The sequence below is a fragment of the Hippopotamus amphibius genome, chromosome 8 (genome assembly GCF_030028045.1).
Source record: "Hippopotamus amphibius kiboko isolate mHipAmp2 chromosome 8, mHipAmp2.hap2, whole genome shotgun sequence".
Lineage (NCBI taxonomy): Eukaryota > Metazoa > Chordata > Mammalia > Artiodactyla > Hippopotamidae > Hippopotamus > Hippopotamus amphibius.
In genome coordinates this window covers 3,973,776-3,993,774 of record NC_080193.1, presented here as the reverse complement: position 1 = coordinate 3,993,774, position 19,999 = coordinate 3,973,776, and the positions used below count along the sequence as shown (strand labels likewise).

Below are 19,999 nucleotides of genomic sequence, written 5' to 3'. Positions count from 1 at the left end.
TGAAAAGAGAGCCCCCCCACCCCCACCGGCATTTCCCCACCTGTCCACTTCAATTCTACCCACTGCCCCCCAGAGGCAGTCACTTTTCCTTAACTCAGCACATTGAAGTTTGAGGACCATCTTTGTATTTATGGGATATACCAAGATGGGCAGGTTTCTGCACTCCAGAACTCACACAAATCTGCAGGTAAGACCATCATTCACGGGCACTTGCCCCAGGAAGAGTCACCAGCATAGATGGTGGGACTGCACCTCCTGTTTCTAGGACCTTCCAGCCTGCTCAGCTTCTGCCATCACTTCACACAGGGGGCTGGTCCCTGAACAGGTGGTTTTGTCACAAGCAAAGATCAGAAATGGACAGTGAGTAGGGGGAGGGTAAGGACCAGCAGAGGGGCGCCTGCACAGAGGTCTACAGCTGGAGGAGTCTGGGCAGAAGCCCAATACCCAAGCTTTCAACCTGTATTTCCCATTATTTGTGGTAACCACGACCTTCCCTTTGGGATAGATTCTTTAAAATCAGTGATGTTTAAGCTTTCTGGGATCACAGACCCCTTTGGGAATCCCATGGAAACTCGGGACTGTCTCCCTAGGAAAATGCACAGGGTAAAACGCCATAGACTGCTGCAGGAGCTTCACAGACCGCCAGCCAAGATTACCCAGGGGCTCCAAGTTAGGAACTTCGCTTCTGGATGGTTCCTTGTTGTAGTAAAACGCTCGGCTTACTAAACTCTTTCTCTGTTCCTTTAGTGAGCCTGAACTATGTTGCCACTTGCAGCGAAGTGCCCTGGACGAAGCAGAGGCCGGCTGGCCCAGCAGGTGGGGGCGCGGTGGCTTTGGGCCCCTGAGCCTGGTCGCAGCGGGAGGGACCCACAGACAGGTAATGGCTGCCATGGGGGGCGGGGGGCGTCCTCCTCAGCTTTTAGCGTCATCCGGCTGGGCCCCTGCGCTTCGGGCGCATTTTCTGGGTTCTGGGAGCGAACCCACCTGGGTCGGAGGCGGGGAGCACCGGCGCGGGGCCAGCGGGCAGAGCTGCGCTGGGAGCCGGCGGGCTCCGCATTCATCATTGTTCCCCCGGCGCCTGGCACGGGCTGGGGCGCAGGCAGGGATGGTGGCCCGAAGCGCGCCGTCCCTTCCGCGCCGCCGCTCGCCGAGATCTCGCCCCACAAGTGTTTCCTGGGCACCTTCCAAGGGCCAGTCCCGGAGCCGGGAGCTGGCGACGCAAGGGAGGGCCGGGGCTTCCACGTCCAGCCCGCTGCCCGCCGCGGGCACAACCGCGCGCGGGCGCAGGCGGCGCGGGGCGCACGGGCCGGGGAGGGAGCCGCGCGCCCCCGCCGCGCGCTCGTGACGGCGCCCCCGGCCCCGCCCCAGGCCTCCGCCTCCCGCTCGCCCCCTCCCCCCGGCTCGGCCGCGCTCGGGTCGGCGGGCTCCATGGGGAAAGCGGCCGCTCTGTGCCGAGGCGGCGGCTGCGGCGGCCGCTCCCGCGGGCTCTCGTCGCTCTTCACGGTTGTCCCCTGCCTGTCCTGCCACACGGCGGCGCCGAGCATGAGCGCTTCCACGCCCGGCTCCGGGCCGGAGCCCAAGCCTCAGCCCCCGCCGGTGCCCCAGCCCAAGCGGGATCTGGGGTCGGAACAGGTGTCGGAGCCAGTTCCCGAGCGGGTGCCAGGATCGGAGCCCGAGTCCAGGAAGATGTCTGAGCCGCGGCCAGGGGTCAAACAGGAACTGGAGCTGCTGCCCGGGTCGGGGACGGGGTCAGGGCAAGAGTTGGGCTCAAGCCCGGGGGCTGGGCCCTTCACCAAGGCCCCTTCCGAGCCAGTGGTGGGGAGCGTGCCCTTGACCAAACTCGAGTCAGCGTTGTTGCCGGCAGCAAAGGCCCCGCGACCCGGGCAGGTGAAGACACATCTTGGGGCTCCAGTGCCAGGGAGTGGTACCCCCTCCGCTGTCCCAATGGCCTCGCTTCCTCTGGACAGCTTCAAGGGCTGGCTTCTCAAGTGGACCAACTACCTGAAGGGCTACCAGCGCCGCTGGTTTGTGCTCAGCAATGGCCTCCTGTCTTACTACAGGTATGGAGGCATCAGGGTGGGGTAGCTGAGTTTGGAGGGTGGGGATGCTGCAGCCATGGTGACAGAGGGCATCCAGAGTTGGAGGGCACTGCCGTTGGCCTGGGGATGTTTGGGAACATGCACCCCAGCGGGAGAAATAATGCCTCTGGCCAACCTTCAAGGGCTGGGCCCCTGACCTCAGGCAGGGGAGCCCCTGTGGACATGACCTTTGGCAAGCTTGGGTCTAGGGAGTGAGCAGGGAGGTTGGGGTGAGGGAGTGATTTTGGGCCTCAGGACCCCTCTGGTCCTGGTAGTTGTGGGACCTGAGGCAGCCAGCCAGAGTCAGCCCCCGAGGTCCTTGTTTCAGGAGCTTTCTGGTTCAGGAGCTAAAATCGCTGTATTAGGGACTGAGGGGGACAGTAACCTTGTTCCAGGAAGGGGGAGATACACAGCAGACTCACAGACACATCAGACACAGCTCTTGCCCTTCAGGAGCCCATCTTGGCATTCAGTGGAGAACCAGGAAGCATCCCACTGTGGCCTTTCTTATTCTAGAAGCAGTGTGAGGTTCAAAATTGAAGGGCAGTGCTCAGATAGCTAACACTGTGTTCCACTGAAATGGATTGAAAGGGGGAAAGTTCCTGAAGGCCGCCTTGGTTTGTTTCCTGGGGATGGTTGTTTTAAACTTTGAGATCTCAGATCACTCTGTACCATAGATTCTCAAACCTGAGCGAGCACTGGAATTCCCCAAAGGACTTGTTGAAACATCATGTCTGCAGCCCCTCTGCTGAGTTTTTGCTGCAGTGGGTCTAGGAGGGGCCTGAGATTGAGCTTTTCTAACAAGTTCCCAGGTGATGCTGCTCTGGGCCACAGTCTGAGAAGCACAGCTCCGTTGTCATTGCAGACAGGAGGGCCCTGCCTTGCTGTTTGCTGCAACTAGGGTCATTTGCTCACGTCGCTCGTCTGGGCAGTATCCCTTCAGGTCACCCACCAGAGACCTTTATATGGTCCTTCCTCGCCTTTTTGGAACATGGCTTCTAGAGGAGAGTTGCGTCTGTGATGCCCCTGAGAATTTGGGAGCTCCACTGAACTTAAGTGATGATTCCCACTCGAAGTGGGGATCCCTGTCTTTAATCCCCAGCAGGAGAGAAAGCTGACCTGTGTGTCTAATGTGTCCACCTCTTGTGGTGTCGTGGTGCCCCTTGGCCCACTCGGCTGCACCGGACAGATCACAGGATGGAGTGTTCTTAGAGTTAGGCAACTGAGCAAAAAGAGATCCTTTTCCAAACGGTGTTTTTATCCCACTTCCCATATTCTGTCAGGTGTGTAAACATCTCACCAAGGCATGCAGTGATAGAATCGTCAGTGATTTGCTATAAATAAGCGTTCCTCTGTCTTCTTATAGGCAAGGGACGTAGCACGTTGGGCTTGTCGACTGAGGACCACACTCTCTGTTTTATGTTATGTTCATTTATTTCCTGCTCAAAATCCGGGATTGTCCTCTTGTACAGACGAGGAGTTCTGAGGTTTGCCAGAGGCACATGGCTTGTCCCAGGTCACTGGGCAGGGTAGGCGGTGGAGAGAGATTCTGACCTGAGCCCTTGGTGCTCCGCAGGCAGTGCCTGTCCCAGATGTGTGTTTTAATGCCCACTCACCCTTGAGCTCAGCATTTCTGAGTTCTCTGCATTTTACCAGGTGCTACTAGGTCAGTAGTTGAGGTCAAGGTAATGTTTATGAGTCTAGGGTCCCACAGTGACAGGAAGTCCTACTTCTAGTGGAGGTAAAATCTGACCTCATGTATTTTTGTTTTGTTTTAATTGGGAAAGCAAAAGTGTCCCTCCTTTTTTCTTAAGATGACTATGTATAGACAGTGGCATTTCAAGGTAACCTCAAATGTGCAGATTCTCTGGGTAATTAAGAAAAATTCTTCTTATGTGCTGATAAGGTTGTGGGGACAAATACTGGTTTCGGGTGGCGGGGGAGGAGGAGGGAGTAGGAACAAGTCTTCTGGTTGCATGCTTGCACGGTCCAGCTCTGTAGTTTCATTTGTGGACATTTGTAGATTGTAAGGTGGCAGAACTGTTGCTCGACTCGGGTGGGACGAATGATCCCTGGCATCTGTACAGCCCTCTCCCTCCTTTAGCCCCATGTGAGGCCGGCCACGAGAATGTCCTCATTCCCATTTTACAGGAAGGGAAACTGAGGCCGAATGAGCGAACCTCAGTGGCGTATCCCGAGGCGCCCAGCTTGCAGGCTGTGTCTCCATTGCCACAGGAGATGAGCCAGTCTCCGAGTACAGGACAGGCCCTTCCGAGGTGGTGCCAGAATCACCACTTCTTCCCTGCCAGTTGTGCCTTCTGGAAGACAGCTTCGGTCTGCTCTTCCTCAGGCCTCCCAGCACTTTAGCTGTTTGACAGCACTCCCCTGTCCCTGCTTCTGGTCTGAATCCTGCCTTCTAGACCAGGCCTGGCCATCCTGCCTGCTGGGCTCAAGGACTGAGCGCGCTCAAGGACTGAGTGCGCTCCAGGCCCACTGCTCACAGTCCTGACAGCGCAGGGCGGGTTATCCAGGGCTGCGTCTGCACCCCGTGCCGGGCATGTGTCTCCTCCCCTAACCTGCCCCAGACCCCCGGTTCTCAGCAGTTCTCCAGAGTGTGTGGCCAGAATAGAGGCAGATTCAGGTGCTCGGAGCTGCGGACAGAGTGAGAGAACTTTTACTGGTGACCTCCTTTCCTTAGGGGCCAGGCGGGGTCAGCTTTAGTCCTGGGGTGACATGGCTGTTGGGGAAGGAATCGAAGCCGCTTCTTCATAGCTTCCCTTTTGGAAAGACCGCTCTCTAATTTTTGTTTTCTTTTAATTAAGCGAAGCCTAGTGTTTGGAGAAAATGTGAGCACGTCTTGTGTGCCCTCCCTCATCCCATCCTCCATCCTGTCCCCTTACAGGATAACCATCATCCCAAATCCTGGTCACCACCCACTTTCTTTTCTTTTTAATTTAGTTTTATCTCATCTATATGCAGTTTAAGAAGAAAACACATTTTTTCATTTCAACCATTTTAAACTTTATGAAAAAGGATATTGTACAGCATATGATTTGGGGGGACTAATTTTGACTGCTTTATTATTTTTTAATTAATTTATTTTTTCTTTACCCATCTATCCATCAACAGACATTTATTTATTTATTTAATTTACTTATTTGGCTGCTTCAGGTCTTAGTTGTGGCATGCGAGATCTTCATTGCGGCATGCGGGATCTTCCGTTGTGATGTGTGGGCTTCTCTAGTTGCAGCCTCCGGGTGTCTCTCTAGTTGTGGCACATGGGCTACAGGGTGCCGTGGGCTCAGTTGCTACGAGGAATGATGGGATCTTAGTTCCCCGACCAGGGAGGAAACCTGCGTCCCTTGCATTGGAAGGTGGATTCTTAACCACTGAACTACCAGGGAAGTCCCTGGACTTACTCATGTTCCTCTTGATGGGTGACTACGGAAATGCTTGTACGTGTGTGGGCGTTCCTCTTGGCTGAAATCACTGGGTTGTGGAGAATGTGAATGCCAAACTCTTCTCCAAAGCAGTTGTGTCAGTTTATAGTCCCGCTGGCAAGAAGTCGGGGATTTTGTGGATCTCCGTCCTTTGCGGCACTTGGTGTTGTCAGCACTGACTCTGCCAATTAAATGGGTATTGCATTGTAGTCTTGACCTGCATTTCAATCCCGATTATTTTTCCTTTGATAGAAAATCAGTGGGGGTTTGGATGAGAATTTCTTCATTAAGTATAGCTTCCTGGAGTGCTTCTGCCCTAAATTTTGCTGGAAAAAGCTTATTCGGTTGCTGAAGTTAATTCTAAGGGAGAAGGTACATAATGCCAACAGCTGGCCTTAGTAACATTCATATTATCAGGAATAAAAAAATGCTCTTTGTAAATACTGTCACATATAGAAAGTATTTCTGGGAGGTCTGGGTAATTGTTGGCAGGTTTTTACTTTTTTCCAGCAATGTGCTAGGAATATAAATACAGGAGATGAGGTTCTTATTCCATTGCCTGGCACTCTTAATCACATATCTGTTTGAATATTTGAATACCAATAAGGGGAATATGGTTTTGTGCTTCTTTTTTTTTTTCTCTTTTGGTTGTTAGTTCCCATTTAAACAATTTCATCCCCAGTTCTCATCTCACAGGGAACATGTGGCTATATGAAATTAGGAAAGAATTCATAAATGATGGAGAATTTTCAAAGGTTTTAGTCCCAGCAAGTCCTTACAGAGAGGCTGTTTCAAACATAAGCTTTATGCACATCAATGACAAAATTGATTTCATTAAACAAAATTCTTTTTTGTTGTATATGAGTTGCCTGCTTGGCGACATCATAAATGACATTTGTTTCCTGGGAAATGATTTCAAGCAAATCATGAAGCGAAATGTTTTGTTTTAATTTATTATTGTTCAGACTGATCAATGGGTAGGAATGGCAAGGCCAGTTAGCAAGAAAGGGCTCAGAGAAATTAGTCTGGGTCTGTAAGAAAGAAGGCTGCAGTCCAGTGAACGTTTTGAAAGTCCTGTGGCTGAGGAAGCCCGGAACATACGGTGAGCTGGGCCCACTTTGGGGTGGTGGCCAAGACATCTTGGCCTCTAGGTTGGATTGGGTACTCCTTCCTCCAGTGGGGCCAACGCTCGCAGGCAGACTTGTGGAGACGGTACTTTTTTTAAATAAATTTATTTATTTATTTAATTTACTTATTGGCTGTGCTGGGTCTTCGTTGCTGCACATGGGCTTTCTCTTGTTGCAGCAAGTGGGGGCTACTCTTCATTGTGCTGCGTGGGCTCCTCATTGTAGTGGCTTCTCTTGTTGTGGAGCATGGGCTCTAGAGCACAGGCTCAATAGTTGTGGCACACGGGCTTAGTTGCTCCACGGCATGTGGAATCTTCCCAGAGCAGGGCTCGAACCCGTTTCCCCTGCATTGGCAGGCAGATTCTTAACCACTGTGCCACCCAGGAAGTCTGAGACAGTATTTTTTTTTAATAAAGTTTTATTGGAACACAGTCATACCCATTCATTTTGTCTATGGCTGCCCTCCCCCCCACACTTTTTTTTGCCATGTGGTTTGTGAGACCTTAGTTCCCCAATCAGGGATTGCACCTGGGCCCTCGGCAGTGAAAGCACAGTCTTAACCGCTGGACCACCAGGGAATTCCCTGAGACAGTATTTTTAATATCAGTTTAGGTGATGCTTAAAGGATGGAAATGGAAAAGACCATCCAGTTGCAAAGTGTCCCTGAAAACATGAAGCTGAAGGTGTGAGTCTTCAGGTTAAGCCCCAGAAGGTGGCCTTATTGTATTGAAGTTGGCTTTAATTTGAAATATCATCCAGTGTTTCATACTGTGAAGCCAGTTAGGAGGCTGAAAAGGAATGCGCAGACTGATAATGTGTAATCATTGGTTTGAAGTCTGTTTCCTTAACATTTAGCGTGAGGGTGTTTTGAAGAGCCCCGAGTGGACTGGCAGCGTGTTTTGCAGGAGCACAGTCACACCGGTGTTCTTAGCACCGTCTAGTGACACGAGTTATAATTTCCCCCCACGACCCGCTCCTCCTCCTGACCTTCCTCTTTCTATGAATAGATGAAAACCTCTGAGTCACGCTCGCTGCCTCCTGCCTCCCTCACCCCACATCAGATGGAACCGCGGGGCCCTGCCCATCTCCTTCCTCTCATCCATCCCTCCTCCCCATCCCTAGCGCCACATCATGGCTCAGGTCTGCCTTCTGCTGAGCTGGTGTCCCAGCCTCCAGCTTCCACCCTGGACAGGACCCTGGTGTGGTGCCACCTCCCACCCCAAGGGCCCTGGATTTGCGGGTCTTCTTCAGGAATCTCTTTCGACAGTCCCATTCCCTGTGTTAGCAGTCCCCCACTTTGGGTTTCTCCCACTTGAAATATCCATAGTGGCCCCAGGCTGACCTAAGGACCACATCTTCCTCCTTTGTGAGTTTACAGGGTTCGTGTATGGACATCTCTGCAGACGGTTTTGTGCCAAAGGGACACTGTGGCCAAGTTTGGCATCTTCGTGTTCTGCATGGAGCCTAGCATGGTGCTTTGCCAGTGATACGCTCTCAGTAGCTTGGTTAGTCTGAGTGGATGAATGAATGAATGAATGAGAACTGCCTGCAATTTTATGGGGTTTCAGAAAGCAAGTATTTAGTGCTTTGCTTAATTTGTTTTCAATTTTGAAAATTTGTTTGCTGAAATAAAATTGGGAAGATGAATTGGAGGTTGCTGGCTTAGCCAGGAATGCTGGAAAAGTGATAGGTGTGAAATGCAGATTATCTGGATATATGATGTTGACAGATTTGAATGTGTTGAAATAGGCTCCTCCATGAACCAGTAGCCTGTATCTGTGGTCCTCATTTGTATTTCCACAGGGTTACAAGGGTTTGTGCATGTCGTCTGTGTGTACCTAGTATGATCTGTTGCAGTGACTGGAGGAGTGAGGAGTAAAGCTTTTAAAAGGGCTTTTCACAATCCCAGAGCTCTTTAAACTTGTTTCATGTGCACCTGACAGTTTGTTTTGCACGTATTATATGTGCAGGACCCTGTGGGAAGCAGTCTGTGTATCAGAGGCGAGGTCTCTGCCCTAAAATGTTAGATCCAGCTGGATTACGGGCTCTCACATCTATGGGGTTCTCTGCGGTGTCAGAGAAATTTCCGGTTCACACTTGTGGTGAGGAGTGCAGCCTCTTCCTTATTGTCCTGTTAAATGGCGGAAGAAGTGGGAACTCGTGGGCAGCACCAGGCTGCGGACTCAGCCCGTGCTAAGGTGCCCACCCACCTCACATCGGGGAGACTCCTCTCTGGGGTCCTGTGTCAGGGTCTCCAAGGCTAACCGGTTTGGTGAGCGGCTGGGAGGACTCCCAGCACTGGGCCCGAGGTGTCCCCGCAGCCAGCTTCATCCCAGTGAAGGGAAGCAAAGCACAATCAGACAGGGAAGAGGGGCACCGGCTGCCAGGGCCCTTTCCCAGTGAAGTCACGCAGGACACGCTAATTCCTCCAGCAGCTGTTGCGACACACCTGTGAAAGGTTGCCAAGCAGGGATGCTCGGTAGAGAGTCAGCGCCCACGGGTTTTACTGGGGGCTGGTCACGTGGGTGCCCTCTGCCTGGCATGGTTCCGGAGTCCATGCTCCCAGAAGAAAAGCAGTGTGCAGCATGGAACACATTGTTTGCACAAGCAGTTTGGATGCAGTCAGCCAACCTTACCAGTTAGGGGAACCCCGACGTGTTGCGGGGCTCCCCAAATCCAGACTCTTAGGGCCAGCCTTGGACACAGGCCTTTCAAAGGATGAGCGGTCTCAGGCTCCCCTCCTTTCTCCCTGCAGACGTCAGCGATGTCAGTCGGGCAGGACCGACGCTCGCTGTGGTTCAGGGACAGCAAGTGCTTACACTTGGCTCTGAGATGAGCGTGGCTTCCCGTGTCCTGCCAGGCTTACAGCGTGTCTCACACACCTCGTGGTCCACTGCTCTGTGTGCTGAGGGCCTTCTCTGTGGAGCCTCCGCCCACATGGTTGGCCCTTGATAGCTTCACCGTCCTCCACCTTCCCTGAGACCCTTTGGGGCTCCGGTTTGCACAGGATAAGGACCTCCTTATAAGGAGTGCGACATGGACCTCTTTCCTTCGCAGGACCTTCCCTTTTGTGCCTTTGGTGGAATGTCTGGTGTGAATTCCTCAGCTCCTGCTGACCCTCGTACCTCCTTCGGGGAGGGTCTGTTAATCCAAGATCGGGCCAGCGAGCAGCGTTGTGACAGCAAACGTACAGCAGCTTTGGTCATATCATTCATTGAGGGCAACAATATACAAGGCAGTGTGGGAGACAAGCGCATGTACCATCGTCAAACCACCGGGTGGAGGAGGAGGAGCGAAGCCTGCATCCCTCCTGGCTGGTCAGTAAGAGGCCTCCCAAGGGGCTGGGTATTCAAGCCTGCAGCTTTCACGCCTCCTGTAGTCTCCCGGGATGCAGTTGGCAAACGGTGTCGATCAAGAAAGACAGGTTTGTGAAAAGGACATGAGGTTCCTTAAACCAAGATCAATATCTGCTTATCCCAGAGGGCAAGAAATACGGAGGAAATGGGCCTGAGGAAATGGGCCTGTTTCCTGGGCGACTGCTCTGGATACTGACATGCCGAGCGGAGGAAATGGTAGGAGACGCCCCTGAACTACACTGAAATTGGCAGCTTCATGTGTGGTGAGTCACGTACCAGGTGTCACCACACAGACGTGGCTTTAAGAGGCTCCCTTCGTGATCACACACACGAAGCAAAATGTCAGTGAGTTTTAGGGTCATGCTGGGTGCTGTATGCTTTTCTTCTTTTATGGGCAACTCTTTCCTGTGTCTGTTTCCGTTTTTAAGAGTTCCCAGAGTTCTGATCACTCAGCTTCACTCCCCTCGGCACCTTGTCACATGCTCGGCCGCAGCTCTGTACCTTGAATGCTGATTTAACAGTCTCGACTCACCATTTGATCTGCGTTGCTGGGCTGTCGCCAAAACCAAGAAGAGGGCAGATGGCATTGCTGCGCTTGCATTGGAATCTGCCAGGTCGTGTGGTCCTTTGAAGCAGCAGTCGGTGCTGTCTTCCGAAAATATGAATTACAGTCTGTGGCTTCCCTGGGCTCACCGCTCACTGCCCTTCCCCTCAGGTCCCGCCACCCCCAGTCCTCTAGCCTTGACTCTTCTTCTGCCCAACTTGCCTTATTCCCTCTCTGCAAACCACATGCCTTTCTCTCACTCTCCCCTCCAGACCTCTGCACCTGCCACCCCCTGCAGCCAGGAGAGCGCTCCCCATTGCTGCAGACATCCTAATTCCAGGTCACCTCAGCCTGGACCTGCCTGAATTCCCCTGCCGTGAGCTGGGCTGGCAGCACCATCCTCCCTCTTTGTGTGCTGTGTCATTTGGCTGTGTCCCCCTGTTAGCGGGGTGTTGGTTCGTCTCCTCCCCATCAGAGCGTGGGGCTTTGTCTTCTCCCTGCAGTGTCCTCTGGGGTGCTGGGCATAGTGCCTTGTATTTGTAGATTCTCAAATTTCAGTGAAGCTTTTTTTTGCTAGAAGATACTTTATAATTTTAATCTTTCTGCATGTTGTAAGGACCCAATATGCAGCTTGGACTATTGCAGTAGATGGAAGTGGGGGTGAGGGGTGTCCCTGAATCGCCAGGAGAATGGAGTGACCATGGGGGCTGCACATGGCCCAGCTCTGCAGCTCCTTCTCTGAGGCTTATCCTGATGTGATGATATAGAGCTCACTATATTCATTTACATTTAAAACTCTTTGTTATAAAGAATTTAAAACACATATGACTAGACAATAGTATAATGAACCCCCATGTACCCATTATCCAGTTTCAACAATTATTAGCTTCCTGGCCAATCTCACTTCATGTCAGCGCCCCCGTCCCACACCATTTTGAAATGAACCGCGAGTATCACACATCAGCTGTAAATACTGCAGTATGTATCTCTAAAGGATAAGGACTCTAAAAAGCATATTCACAACACCATTGTTACAACGAAAACAAATTAGCAGTAATTCCTTATCATCATCAAATATCCAGTGTTCAAAGTTTCAGTGGTCTCAAATGTCATACATTTTTTTTCATAAATGGCTTTTTGATACGTTTGTTTGTATCAGGACCTGAGTCAGGTCTACCTATAGAAAGTCTCGCAGTCCAGGTTGTGCTGACTGCATCCTCTTGGTATAGGTTCACATGTTCCTATATCCTCTGTATTTCCTTAATTTGGTGGATGGGTCTAGAAGCTTGATCAGGTGGTGATATGTCCCTCCATCAGGAGCTCACAGTGTCCGGTGGCTTCTCGGTCTGTGACATTAGCAGGTGGTAACAATCAGTCTTAGATTAACCTAATTCCATCATCCTTCCTCATTTATCAGCAGGAATACTTCTGTAAAGAGAAACGTACCCTCACCTGCTACTTGTTGGTTACGCAGGGTTACAGTTCAGCGGGAGGCAGAGTATGTACTGTGTCAGCCCACTGCCAGGCAGTCCTTAATGATGCTTGTGTCATCTGGCCTTGTCTTTGCTTAGTGGGGGCGTCTTCAGTTGACTCCCCCTACAGCTCCTGAGTCCTCTGGAAAGGACCCCGATGGTACTGACAGCGTCCCATGTCCGGCTTGAAAAGGTGTTCCAGGCTCTTCTTGAACTTGTCGTGGCTCAGCCCTGGAGTCAGCTGTTTCTGACTCTACTCCAGCTGGGAGCCTGGCTGGTGCTAGGATGAGGCATATGGAAACAGGAATTGGCCTTGCTTTGTATTTTTTTTTTAATATATGGAAATTCTTTTTAAAAAAATTAATTTATTGGCTGCATTGGGTCTTCTTTGCTGCACACAGGCTTTCTCTAGTTGCGGCAAACAGGGTCTGCTCTTCATTGTGGTGCATGTGCTTCTTATTGCGGTGGCTTCTCTTGTTGTGGAGCACAGGCTCTAGGCTTGTGGGCTTCAGTAGTTGTGGCACACGGGCTCAATAGTTGTGGCTTGCGGACTCTAAAGCACAGGCTCAGTAGTTGTGGCACATGAGCTTAGTTGTTCCACGGCATGTGGAATCATCCTAGACCAGAGCTTGAACCTGTGTCCCCTGCACTGGCAGGTGGATTTTTAATCACCAGGGAAGTCCCAACACTAGCCTGCTTTGACTTGCAGGAATCTTGTGTGTGTGTGTGTGTGTGTGTGTGTGTACACCATTTTAAAGTCTTTGTTGAATTTGTTACAGTATTGCTTCTGCTTCATGTTTTGGCCTTTTGGCCAGGAGGCATGTGGGATCTTAGCTCCCCAACCAGGGCTCGAACCCTTACCCCCTGCTTTGGAAGGCGAAGTCTTAACCTCTGGACCAACAGGGAAGTCCCATGCAGGAATCTTTGAAAAGAGGGGAGACAGAGGTATGGAACCTCACTGTTCTGTTTGCCCCAGGTCCTCATGAACTGGGCAGAGGGCTGTCCTATTTGTATTTAAGGTCTTTGGTTCATCAAAGAAAAATTCAGTGCATGAGATGAAAATTGTCGCGGACACCGTACCCTGTATTTCCCCCCTCTTCTAGCTTAGATTTTAATAATGACTCCATTTGAATAGTGCTTAATGTGGTATAAGGTGCTTATGCATATGTCATACCATTTGATGACAACCCAGGGAGGAAGGTGGTTATCATGTCCTGGTGACAATTGAGAAAGCCAGGGTTTGTCCCACTACAGTGGCTTCGCTTAGTGGGTGGCTGAGCTGAAATCTGAACTTTCTGGAATTCCACACCACTGAAGCCTGTCCTCTTAGTGTCAGAGGCTCTGACTGTCTTCCCACCCAAACAAGCCATCCCTCCAGCTCTCCCCAGTGTAGACACTTCCCTGGTCCACTTGGAGACCTGTGAGTGGGCAGTCTCCCCCGTGAAGGGATGGTTGGGTGACCCTTGCCCCCTCTTGGTTCCCCACCTGTTACGTTCATTCAGGAGATACCCTGTCTGGCCCTCCTGTCTTCAGGGTTGGGCCCTGCACGTGACCACAGAGCAGGAGTGCTGGCTCTGGAGGCCTCACGAGAAGGTAGTCTCGTCCCTTTGTGATCTGGTACTTGCTAAACACCAAAACCGTTGGCAAGGTCAGCTGCCCACGCGCACTTGGCTAATCCGGTATCTACTGCTGCGTAACTCTGAGGCCTAAAACAACAGTGGCTTTTATTATTGCTCACAGTTTCTGTCAGTTGAGAATTCAGAAAGGGCTTGGCTGGGCGGTTCTGGCTCGGGCCCTCTCTTAGGGCTGCAGTCAGCTGGCAGCTGGGGTTGGAACGGCAGGTTCTGGAGCACCTGGAGGCTGGCCGAGCATGTCTCTCTCTCAATCCACGGAGCCTCAGGGCTTCTTCTTGTGCTCTGTCCTCATGGCTGGTTTGGGCTTCCTTACTGCACGGTGGCTTCAGAGCAGCCAGACTACTTCCCTGGAGGCAAGCTTCCGTCAGAGGGAGCGTCCCAAGAGAACAGGGCAGACGTGCACGGACCAGACTTGATCCAGAGACTACGTTTTCAGCAGTACTGCTTTGATCACTGGACCCAGAATTGAGCTAAACGGGGCTTCTTAGTAATTTTTATCCTTCAGATCAATAATATGGGACATATCGAGCCCAGGAATTAAGTCTACAATTGTCTTGATTTCTTAGGGTTTTTGGTTGCAAGTAGTAAAAGCCTTCCAGAGCAACTAGAGTGGTGTGTGTGTGCGTGTGTGTCTAAAAAAGCTTTCTTGTGAGACCACAGGATGGTTTCACAAAGCCTGCCTGGCAGCTTGCACACTTCTCTCATGTCTGATGTCTGCTTTACTTTTTATTTTCCTCTCTGTAGTCCAGTCTGTTTTGTTTTGCTCCTTGGACCACGTGGCAGAAGGTAACTGCTGCCCACAGCTCCTGATTTCATGAGTTACAGGTCTAACCATCAGTACAGCAGAGGCTATCAAACTACCTGAGCCCAGTTTCTGTGAAGGAAAATTGGATCAGCTTCATTTTGGTCAAGTGTAATCAGCTGGAGTCTGGGAAGAGGTCTGGGTCAAAAATGATGGCCCAGGCCCAGGCCACCTGGAAGTGGGGCTGGGGGGCAGTTGCAAGTAGGCTTGTCAGATTTAGCAAATAAAAATATAGGATACCCAGTGAAATTTGAATTTCAGATAAATATCATATAAATTTCAGAATAAATAAATAAAATTTCAGTATAGGTGTATGCCATACAATATTTGGGATATACTTATACTAAAAATTATTTGTTGTTTATCTAAAATTCAGATTTAACTGGGCCTCCTATATTTTTTAAAAAATTATTTGTAGTTTATCTAAAATTCAGATTTAACTGGGCCTCCTGTATTTTTTTAATTGCACTATATATGTTAGCTTAGCACTTTTGTTTTCATTGTGCATTTTATCTGGCAACCGTATTCTGAGAGAAGGACTAGGCAAATGCCACATAATGTCTGCTACAGCCCTTCTTTGCCTGTTCAGCAGCTGTCAACAATGTAATCTTTTTTAAATCTATTTAATTTTAATTAATTAGTTAATTAACTTTTTATTTGTTGGCTGCGTTGGGTCTTTGTTGCTGTGCACGGGCTTTCTCTAGTTGTGGTGAGTAGGGGCTACTCTTCATTGCGGTACATGGGCCGCTTATTGTGGTGGCTTTTCTTGTTGCGTAGCACAGGCTCTAGGTGTGCAGGCTTCAGTAGTTGTGGCACGTGGGCTCAGTAGTTGTGGCATGTGGGCTCAGTAGTTGTGGCTCGTGGGCTCTAGAGTGCAGGCTCAGTTGTTGTGTTGCTCGGGCTTAGTTACTCCGTGGCATGTGGGATCTTTGCAGACCAGGGCTCGAACCTGTGTCCCCTGCATTGGCAGGTGGATTCTTAACAGCTGCACCACCAGGGAAGCCCAACAGAGTGATCTTAAATATGTATCCTTAGGGGGCTTTGTTTCTCATAGTAACACTTATCACATTTAATGTATGCCAGGCCCTGTGCTAAGGGCTTTTCATGGATTATTTCATTTTATCCTCTGGACAAGCCTAGGAATTGTAGGTTCTGTTATTATTGTCCCTATTTTACAGACGGAGAAATGAGTCTAGAGAGGTTAAAAAGACTTGAAGATTTCACGGCAAGTGGCATAGCCAGATTCAGGTCGAGGCCAAGCTAAGTCCAGAGCAGTTATTCTTAGTTACTACACTGTCCTGATCCCTTTTCCCCCCAGAAGTTTTGAAAATAGATGTGTTTGAATTAGAGGTCCATCTAATTTGCTCTTTGTCTGTTCTAAGGATCCAGCTGCTGTCTAGCTGCTGGATAGAAAGTGGGAGAAACACATGCAAGTGTCTGCTAGGACTCCTCCTGGGTCCCAGGCGTTCTCTCAGTCCCACATTGTCCAATTGTTAAGTGTTGTATTCAGATGTTTCCATCAGATCACGTATAGAACCACATCTTTCGTAATCAGAGTCTAGCCATTGCTGGATTTGACCATCTCTAGGCTGTAAGTATAGTGGGGAATCAAGCCCGCCCCCACCCCTGCTGCCTTTTTTGGTATATGTGCTGCCGAAGCGGGCACACCTGCTCCCTTTTTTGGTCATTAATTAGCAGTGTAATTTTAAAAATTTTGGTAAAAAACACATAACATAAAATTTACCGTTTTAACCAATTTTAAGTGTACAGTTCAATAGTGTTAAGTATATTCACATTGTTGTGAGACAGAGCTTATAAAAATGAAACTTTTTATTTGAAAAGATGAAACTCTTCACCCTTTAAGCAGCTCCCCTTCCCCCCCCCGCCCCCGCCCCAGCCCTTGGTAACCATTATTCTACTTTCTGTTTCTATGAATTTGACTACTTTAGATACCTCATAAAAGTGGAATCATGCAGTATTTGTCATTTTGTGACTGGCTTAGTTCACTTAGCGTCATTTCCTCAGGTTCATCCATGCTGTAGCATGTGACAGGATTTCCTTGCCTTTTTTTTAAAATAAATTTATTCATTTATTTATTGGTTGCATTGGGGCTTTGTTGCTGCGGATGGGCCTTCTCTAGTTGTGGCAAGCGAGGGCTCCTCTTTGTTACGGTTCGGGGGCTTCTCATTGTGGTGGCTTCTCTTGTTGTGGAGCATGGGCTCTAGGTGCATGGGCTTCAGTATCTGCGGTGCGTGGGCTCAGTAGTTGTGGCACACGGGCTTAGTTGCTCTTCAGCATGTGGGATCTTCCCAGACCAAGGATCGAAGCCGTGTCCCCTGCATTGGTAGGTGGATTCTTAACCACTGCGCCACCAGGGAAGTCTCTTCCTTGCTTTTTAAGGCTGAGTAATATTCCATTGCACGTATAGACCACATTTTGCTTATCAATTCATCTGTTAGTGGACCTTTGGGTTGCTTCCACCTCTTGGCTGCTGTGAATAGAACATGGGTGTGCATCTCTTGAGACCCTGATTTCAATTCTTTTGGATCTGTCTCCAGAAGTGGGATTGCTGGGTCATATGGCAGTTCTATTTTTAACTTTTTGAGAACCTGCCATACTTTGTCCATCACGGTGGCACCATTTTACAATCCTACCGACTATGTACAGAAGTTCCAATTTCTTCATATCCTTGCCAACACTTGTTATTTTCTGTTGTTTTTTTTAAATGGTAGTCATCCTAGTGAGTGTGAGGTGATATCTGCTTGTGATTTTGATTTGCATTTCTCTGATGATTAGGGATGTTGAGCACATTTTCATGTGCTTGTTGGCCACTTGTATATCATCTTTAGAGAAATGTCTCTTCAAGTCATGTGTCCATTTTTTAATCTACTTGAATTTTTTGTTGTTGAATTGTAGGAGTTCTCCATATATTCTCATTATTAATCCTTTATCATATATATGATTTGCAAATATTTTTCTCCCAATCCATAGGTTGCCTTTTTACTCTTTTGATTGTGTCCTTTGATGTGCAAAAATTTAGAATTTGACGTAGTCCCAATTGCCAAGTCTAGGGTCTTGAAGATTTTCCTCTGTTTTCTTCTAGGAGTTGTATACTTTTAGGTCTTAACATTTAGGTCTTTAATCCATTTTGAGTTAATTTTTGTATATGGTATAAGTTAAGGGTCCAATTTCATTAATTTGCATGTGAATATCAAGTTTTCCCAGCACCATTTGTTGAAGAGAACGGTCCTTTCCCCGTTGAGTGGTCTTGGCACCCTTGTCAAAGATCATTTGACCATATATGTGAAGGTAAAAACATGGCTCCACCCTCCAGCTGCAGCTCTGTCATCTGGGACCTCTAAGGTCCCGTCTCACATCTCTAGGCTTGTGACTAGCTGTAGAGCCCTCTACTCACAGAGAGCGTGTGTGTGATAGCCTAAGAGGAGATAGGTAGAGATCAAGAGCAGACACTTAGGTTACCAACAAGACTGCTGACAGGCCTCTGCGTTTTGACACTAGACCTTCTTTCCTACCTTCCCTTCATCCCACACCTGTACAACCCACTCACCCTCAGGCCCGGCCTCGCCTTTGCCTCTCCAGGATCATCTCACCTCTTCCTCCAGGGTCACACTCCGTTGACAGTGGGCTCTGTGACCACCCTGACAGGAGCAGGAGTTAGAACTGGGTCCTCAGCTCACTTTCCTCCTGGATTAGGCAGCTCCAAAACAAATCACCCCCAAACCCAGAGCTTTAAAGCAAGGGGGGAAGGGTTACTCTTGTGTATCCGCAGGTGGCCAGGGCAGCTCGACCTCAGGCAGCGGCACCCGGGACCCTCCTCCGCCTTGGACAAGTGGGCTGAGGGAGCCATGCAGCCTCACTCCTGTCCACACTGCGCTGGCCACATCCAGGCACACAGCCCCACCCAGTGTCAGTGGGTGGAACACACCCCCTTCCCACTCCAGTGGGTGATCCTGCAAAGCCCCGTGGCAAAGGGTGTGGACTTGTAGGGGTAATTCAGGGAGGGTGTTAAGAATTGGGAAAAACGCTTCAGTCTGTCGCAGCCTCTAACCTTCCTTCCACACTCTTCCTCTGTCAGGTGAGAGGGCTGGGCTGGGGGAGTTCTGGGGTTCCTTCCAGCCCCAGCTTCCTGACCACGAAGAAAGGGAGGAGAGGTGAGATATGAAAAATGATTTATGCCTGGCACTGGGCTTGGCACATCAAGGGGCTCAGGTCTGTTGACTCAAGGGCTTGGAGGTCAGAGTCCAGACGGCCTGCAGCTGGTGGCTGAGCTGGTAGAGAAGGAATGGGGGTGCTTCTGCTGGGCCCCCTGTGCTCTCTGGTCTTCCTGCTCCTGGGGACACAGGCCTGTGGGAGCCCTTTGGAGTTACAGTGGCAGCATCCAGGTGCCTGTCTCCCTTTTTCCTGCTGTTGGTAATGGATGTGGTCCGGGGATGCTGAGGCCCCTGCTCCTGAGCCCAGGGCAGCATGGGAACGGAGCTAATGGTGTTTCCAGGTCCCAGTCTTGGGGGACTTGCAAGCAGGCTGAGTGAGGACACCGCCCTGTGCTGAGTTGTTCATGTCCTTGAATTTTCCATTTTTAGAAAATTTAATTATTTTGCCAGATGCAGGCACAGAAGTGATTTTCTTCCTCTGAGTCCCACAGTTCTCCTAAATTTAAGTTTATTTTGCCCGTCAGTTTACTGAGTCCTTGCCTTCTGGAGGTGGGATTATGGCATTTTAGCCTCTGAGCAGATTCCTGTGGTGCCTGCTCTCCCACCTGAGTCACCTTCACCACTTGCTGTTGCAGCCTTCTCGACCACGAAGGCTTCAGGCTGCAGCCCTCCTGCTTCCCCTCCCCTTTTGGCCCTAGTTTGTACTCGGTGGCGATATGTCAGCTGTTTGAGGGTAGGACCAGTAGATCATATTTTATCTGTTTCCTCCTAGAAGGCCCATCGCACATTAGATCTGTGTTCGGTAACTCTTAGCCGGCCACACACTGCACAGACCTGTCATCAGTGCCTGAGAAGCTAGTGGTGGGAGAATGTCTAGGTAGGAAAGGAACTTGAAGGTCATCTGGTCCAACCATCTGTCTGTTCGCTGACTTCTTCCTATAGCATTTCTGCCCCCTCAGCACCAGCCTTGAGCAAACCTCTCAGGTGACAGAGAATAAACCTTCATCTCCCAAGACAAACTGGTATCCCTTAGATAACTCTGAGTGTTAGAAAAGTCTTTCTCTGTTGGTCTGAGATGGGTTTCCAGGCAGCATCTGTCCTTATTGGGGTGTTTCTCTGTCCTGAACAACTGGACTTATCCCTTCCACTTGGCCACACTCTTCATCTTCAGAGGGGCTGGCTCAGTGTCCCTGTGTATTATCTTTTCTTTTTCTTTCGCCCTCCCTCCCTCCCTCCCTCCCTCCCTTCCTTCCTTCCTTCCTTTCTCTGCATTGGGTCTTCGTTGCTGCATGTGGGCTTTTCTCTAGTTGTACCAAATCCTGGCTTCTCTTGTTGCGGAGCACGGGCACTAGGTGCGTGGGGTTCAGTAGTTGT

At 50.0% G+C, this 19,999-nt stretch overlaps 1 protein-coding gene across 3 annotated transcripts in view; it reads left to right on the top strand.

Annotated features, from left to right (window-relative positions):
• OSBP2 (oxysterol binding protein 2) overlaps window positions 1-19,999 on the top strand; it is a 158,190-nt gene that overhangs the window by 13,619 nt on the left and 124,572 nt on the right. For 2 of the 3 annotated variants that reach the window (XM_057744131.1, XM_057744132.1), the window contains exon 1: window positions 1,429-2,060. In XM_057744131.1, coding sequence (XP_057600114.1) covers window positions 1,429-2,060 — 632 coding nt within the window. Of the gene's footprint in view, window positions 1-747; window positions 878-1,428; window positions 2,061-19,999 lie in introns of those variants that run through there. The other variant, XM_057744133.1, reaches the window with a different exon arrangement.